Source organism: Cryptomeria japonica, chromosome 3 (genome assembly GCF_030272615.1).
Source record: "Cryptomeria japonica chromosome 3, Sugi_1.0, whole genome shotgun sequence".
Taxonomy (NCBI): domain Eukaryota; kingdom Viridiplantae; phylum Streptophyta; class Pinopsida; order Cupressales; family Cupressaceae; genus Cryptomeria; species Cryptomeria japonica.
Window position 1 is genome coordinate 140951090 of NC_081407.1, and position 6844 is coordinate 140957933.

Consider the following 6844-nt stretch of genomic DNA (forward strand, 5'->3'; position numbering starts at 1 on the left):
TGGCAAACAAAGGCAAACAACTGAACTCGAAGATACAGATGGCATAAAACACCAAAGCCTGAAGAGATGATCCAACAAACCAAGGAAGCATTAGAACAACAGGAGAAACCCCCCATAATGTGGACAAGGGTGAGGGACAGGTTCACTAAAAAGGACGACCAACAAGAACTGCATGACGAAGAACCAAGAACATCGAAGGTGTAGAGAAAGTACATAGTGTTGTGGAAGGGACATTCACTTGACACACATCGTGAAGCTAATTTCATGGAAGGAACACTCACGTGACAAAGGTAGATGGAAAACAAAGGCAAACATCAACCCCCCCATGGCACTTTATAATGTAGTGGACATACAATAAGGCACAAGATGTGCAAGATCTCAAGTATACAATGCATAGTGGCATTTTATCTCAATGCGCTTGCAAAAAAAGAAATGCTTACAAAAAGATGTACAATGATCAGAAGAGATGTAAGATTGGAAAAATAGAAAGAATAGCTAAAGACGAGACATCCTACTCAAAGAAAGAGATCCCAGGACCTGCAACATCCAAGATATTCACTAGAGTGCTGAAAAGCAAAAAACTGAATAAAATGTACCTGGAGAATATTATGGAAAGAAAACTCATATGGCTAGAAAGTGCACAGAACAAGTTTTCCAACGATATAAAATTTTCAAAAAACGGAGTTCGGATGCTCAAGTTATGTCTCCCAGAGTGCAAAACCAAACCTCTGGCTTTGACAACAAAAAACACCATAAAAAAATTAAAAAAAATTCAAACCTCTGGATCTAGATAGAACTCAGAAAGAGCTTTCTGACGATATAAGGTTTGTCTAAAAACGCCTCTGTGAGCCCAAGATATGGCCAAAAGACTTAAGGTACTCTGGATGGGCCCAAAAGGGGCCTAAAAACTACTACATAGTGTTGATGTCAGTGGAATATTCCCTACCTGCTAGAAAAAAGCTCTACGCCGGAAAAAATTTCGTCGCCTGAAAAAAACTTCCACCGGAAAAAAGGACCGTCGGTCGAAAAAAAAGGTCGAGAGGTGGCTGGTGGGGCGAGGGCCTGGGCGGTGGCGGCAACAGCGGTGGGCGTGCAGCGATCGACAGGTGGGAGTCTGTCGGAGCAACGCAGCAACGGTGGGTGGGCGACTGTTAGTGAGGCAGTAGCGGCGGGGCGGTCGAGAGCTGGAGCAGCGAGCAGACGACAACTCAGGCCTGGGCGGCGACAACAGCAGGGAGGCTGTCGGCCCGGGCGGTTCCCGGGAGGTAGAGCGGGGCTCCTACGTGGTGGACGGCGGGAGGCGAGGCCGTGGTCGACGACGTTGGTGGTCGGAGCAGTAGGTGGTGACACGGGGGCCAGAGGGCGGGTCCACGGCTTGTTGTGGGGCCGTATGGACTTGCAGAGGCCGCCAGAACCCACCTTTGTGCCTTTTGTTTTTAAAAAAAACTTCCCCTAACCTTTTTTTAAAGGATTTTTACAAATTTTGGTGCATTCGGCTTGGGTAAGCTGTAAAACTACTTAAAAAATTTAATTTTTATTTTTTTAATTTTCCATCTCGAAAAATGTGTCCAAGAAGGGCAAAAATAAATAAAAAATTGTCAAAGCCACAATTGTCCAAATTTGACAAATTTTATATGAAAATGGGGGTTTTTGGGTGTTCTGAGCTCAACGGTGAGATCTGTTTGAACCCAAAAAATCTAGAAACAAAAAAACTCTCCAGATGTAAATAAAATAAAATAAAAAACTCTAAAAAGGCTTGAAACCCTCCTCCAAAAAATCTTCTGAAAAATCAAAAACAAGCAACAGCAGATGTAAGCTCTGATAACATGAAGAAGTTGAGAAAATACAACTTCAAAGATCCCAATAACACCTATTAGCAAAATACCTGTCACTAGAGAAGATTGGAGGCAAAAACACAATAATGGTTCTGAAGAAGAAGATTATCATTCAGAGAAGGAATCAATTAAATGAAAAAATACAATACAATCCTTATAAAAGGATAATAGCAACCTTAAAGGGATAATATTATTAAATGCCTAAGTTTAGCTTAAGCGTAGAGTATAATAGACTAATAATTAAATAAATAATTATTATCTAATACAAGATAACTCTAACACATTCTTTAGGCCTAGAATCTCATATCCCTAAATATCAAAATTAAATAACTTATCCCTTCTTATTTATTCTCGAATAATTATTTTATCACAATTATCAATTATTTCGAGCCAAAAGGTGTGGCATAATTGGCTAAGGGCTTGGGTTTGTCTCATGTTTATGTGATTGTAGGCTTGTTTGGACATGATTTGCAACTCAAGGGGTTTACAAGGGGGGCTTCGCCTTGTCTTGAGTGATGATGTGAGGTGAACTTCAAGTGAAGCTCCAAGCCTTGGGTTGCCCTTACCAATTTCTCGTCATCAAAAAAATAAATTATCAATTCCTTCCTCTAAATTTATATATAAATTAATTTGTGTATTATTTATAGAGGGAAAAATTATTCCTTCAATTATTTTTAAAAATCCCGTGAATTCATTTAACTAAGCTACATTTAGGTAAGTGAGATTTTGTTCCCTTAGAATTTATTGAATAAAAACCTAATATAATTAACATGTTAAAGAATCTCATTTTATTATATTTAATCAAAGGGAATTGACAAATCTTAATATACCTGTTATAAAATTATACAAAGCTGTTTTTTCATGTCTGCCTGTGCCCGCTCTGAAACATGTTTATCGAGGAAATACCCCGGCCGTCAAATATTCTCCAATAAGAGCAGTATTATTAAATTTGATTTGACATGTGTCAGATTGTAGTGTTTTGTTTTCGGTAAAAGCGAAAGGCCCATCATAATTTATCATTTCCCATAAAACTGTCTGCCGTTAGCTTTATTGTTGATACATCATTACAGTCTTTGTGCAATCAGTTATCAGAGTACATCTACAATTTTAGTAACAGTAGGTCTGCAGAAAAGAGTTTTATAGTCGTTATACTGGGAAAAGACTAGATAAGCTGTTATATAGATATATATATATATATAGTTGAGAAAATGATAGTTGAATTGCTACAACTGTTTATAGCTATCTATGGACAATTCTTATATAGGTAGATAATAATGAGGATTGGAGTCATTCTTCATGCATTTCCTCTGAACTTTGCCCCATGCATTCTCTGCCCTTGTGGTGAAGTACAGGGCATTCAATGCATTACAATAATCGAGTGTATTAGTATGTTAGGATCTGATCTCAGTCTTAATGACCAGCCAAAAAGGCCAGTACACCAACCAGAGGCGCATTGATATAAGTGGTGGGCTCAGCCTGCTTGTAGTACTTGCGTGCATCAGAGTACTGGTCTTTCGTGTTGGGTCCTCCCACTACTGCACCAACTAGAAGATTTGGATTGGGGTTTTTGCTGAAGAAGTACTCAGAGCCTCCCTTGCATGTTATGTGATTGGGATGGTGCTCAACAGAAGGCAAAGATGAGCCTCTGTGATGGATGTATTTAGGAAAGTTAGATCCATATCCTACCATGTATGAAAGCTTCATTGGGTTGTCTCCTAATATATAGTCCACCTGCAATTGAAGGGTGATTTTGTTAGGGCTTACAGAAATCCAAATGAATAATAGGTCATGTTGAAATCATATTTAGTACTGCTCATAAGCAGTAGTGGTGAGAATTGGCTATGCATCCAACTATTTAGCAAGTTATATAAGGACACATTTCTCAATGTGCCTTGTCCGTTATATAACTTGCTAAATATATGTCTGGAGCTTGCCCATGGTGGTGCTATGAAGAATAGCTAAGTACCTGTCTCTTTGCTACTGCTTGCAGCCTGGCAGGAGTGGCAGCAATGTTTCCACAATGTACTACTTGATTGGAATGGCTCAAATAACTTGCATAAGCTAAAAGCAGGAAGGATATGGATGTGACATGTTGCATGTTACTCCCTCCTTGCTTGTAGATAAGCCCACCTGACCCATATACAAGTTAAGTTTTCTCAATTCTTTTCTATTGTGTTTAGACTGTGGGGCTTCTTAGTAAGGTAATGTACCTGGTGTATGTGCAACATGTCTGTAGGGTGTTTCAGGCAACAAAGAGCAGATGAAGTTGTCAGCATGTCCCTTGTAGGTTTGAAGGAAGTTCACCTTCCCCAATAAGAATTCCTGCACATTAGAAACAGACAAAAAGGCACTCAGCAATTTCCCAAATACCGTGTAAACAGATTAAAACAGGATAAAGATCTGAAATTTACAGTCAGTCTGATAATTGTTTGAAATGTTTTTGGATTTATTGGGTGAACTTTTTCACATCACTGTTTCTGATTGCACTTATGATTCATTATCACGATGAAGAAAACGAAAAAAGTAAATTCTGAAAATAGATTGTGGAATGTGATTCAAAACATTGATATAACAAAGTTCACAAAGTTAGATCCACGGAAAATGTTGGAAGGGAAAAGTTTTGGTGATAGCTTCATAAAGTACCAACCAAGATGAGGAATTGGGGAGAAAATCAAGGGGATTGTAATATAAATCACCTTAGATACAAGAATGTTTATTCCTGCATGTTTGTTGTCCCATCCAAACTCATTGATGTTTTCATCAGCTCCCAGAGTCTCTCCATTGATTTGAATGTAGCTGATGTAAGTGTGATCTTTAGTTGCTCTGTGAAGCCATGCTGCGCCCCACAACAATTCGTCCTACAGGTACAAATAAAGTGTACAGTGCAACAAATTTAATAATATTATATGAAGCATTTAAAAATATTGTGTGTATAACAGTTAGTTAAGAGTCATTTACGCACTTGGTATCCATCAAAGTCGCAGTAGAAAGGACACACTCCTGCTCTAAGGTTGTCACTGTACGCTCCCCTGTATTTGTCTGCAAACTGGAAAACCTGTTGAACAGAAGATCATAGTTATATTACTTGTAGTCCAATTAATCGTTCATCCTCAAACTCAAGCAGCTTGATTTTCTACAGTATTTGTGTAAAAAGAAATGTAAATAAGAAATCATTATTTGCATCCCTAATCCCACAATCACGACAGAATCAAGGTTATCTACAAAAGTAACTTTTGTTTTTATTTGAATCCCTACAGTCCTAATTCATCATTTTTCTAATAATGGGTCCCTTCAGATGGTTTCTGATTGGGTGACTGAAAAGTAACATTTTAGATTGTCAAATCTAATTCATCATTCATTTCCAACTTTTTACTCGTAGTAGAAGTAAAAAGATCTCAAAGTATATGTATGCATGCAGCTCTTAATGACGATTAACCATACCGATGATAAAGCAAAAAGAATCTATCTACACATACATTAGGTTACGTATATTAAAAAGCTCTTATTGGCCATTAATCATTCATCCTATTTGGGTCCTCAATTTCATTCAAAGAGTTTTTACCCATGAACAGTTTTACTTCTGTCCAACGGTTTTAAGGACTATTGAAGCTTAAATTCTGTAATAGAATCAAAATTGTTCAGCCATGAGAGTTCATAATTGCTATGCTAATTAACCTACCCGGATTGCAGTGTTGAGAAGGCGTTTAGAGTATGCTGAATCTGATGACCTGAACACAATAGATGCTGCTGCCAAGGCGGCTGCAGTTTCAGCAGCAATATCTGAGCCGGGCTTGTCTTTGCTGATTTTGTAAACTGTTCTTGGAGTGTCCATATCCTCTGGTCTTTCCCAGCAATTATGATCTTGAATGGGATTACCCACCTGCTTCAAAATGCTAAATTTACTAAACTTCTTCTCTTTAACATCTATAGGCACTAACTAGAACTAAAGATGCACATTAGTATTGCACAATTAACCAACCTGTACATAAATTGTATCTGGGTGTGCAGTGGCTTTCAGAAGATAGTCTGTAGACCAACGAATGGCAGTCTTGGCATTCTGGAGCTCAGACCCCATGAGCTTCCCGAATTCTATGACACTCCATGCTAGCATTGTGGTGGTGAAAGCCATGGGAAAACCAAACTTGACATTGTCCCCTGCATCATAGTATCCTCCCACCAAGTCAACCTGCACATCAAAAAATGCACTTATAAGATCAACATAAAAAATGAATGTTAAGTTTTAACTCACAACATGATCAAACATAATGTATCGAAACAAAAAAAAAATTACATTTGCTGCAGAGCCATCTCTAAGACCAGAGTCCCTTCTCCATTTGATGCGCTGATATGCAGGAATTTTCCCTGATCTCTGCCCTTCAAAGAACATAATGCACTTTGACAGAGCATCTCTGTAGTCATGGCCTGCTGAGACTACTGTGGGTGATGCTGCTAACACAATCAATAAGCCCAAGCCTAACAACATTTGGGCCCTCTGAAACACAATCCCCATTTTGGAATCTGTTGAAGAACTGCAAGCAAGAGCTGCAGAAGCAACAACTACCACCCCCCACAAGTTTATCAATGCGGGTGCTGCTGCTTCTTATAAGCATAAGGATGAGGGCTCATAGGATTCCTTCTCTCAAATGCATTGGTAGATTTTCATTAAATAAATAACTGGCAAGAATGTAGCTATTGGATAGTCATAGCGATTTACCCTTTCCAAGTATGAGTGTGGGGACAGGGACACCCTTCACGATGAGGAGGGTCTCAATGTTAGTAATAAAATAAAAATTTAATTTGTTAAACCCCATGCTGTTTTTCTCTCTTTCACATCACTTCACAGTGGTCTACTGTTGACCACTGATAGTGAACTTAATAGATATGCCATCAATGGATGAGATAATTCACCCATAAGCCTTGAAGGAGGAGCACTTGTACGTCTGAGCTGATGCATGTGCAGTTGCAGAGAGCAGCCATGGAATCCCCATATATATTATGTCACTAAGTGG

The 6844-nt window shown here is 38.7% G+C and overlaps 1 protein-coding gene across 1 annotated transcript; it reads right to left on the reverse strand.

Moving 5' to 3' along the window:
* Window positions 1-3009: 3009 nt before the first annotated feature.
* Window positions 3010-6519, reverse strand: LOC131027347 (endoglucanase 8). Its single transcript, XM_057957378.2, has 8 exons — window positions 6127-6519; window positions 5815-6021; window positions 5515-5715; window positions 4798-4890; window positions 4532-4693; window positions 4046-4157; window positions 3802-3965; window positions 3010-3566 (listed from the first exon to the last, which is right to left on the reverse strand). Exons 1-8 carry the CDS (start codon window positions 6343-6345, stop codon window positions 3246-3248), a joined length of 1479 nt encoding a protein of 492 aa, XP_057813361.1. The 5' UTR covers window positions 6346-6519; the 3' UTR covers window positions 3010-3245.
* Window positions 6520-6844: the final 325 nt, after the last annotated feature.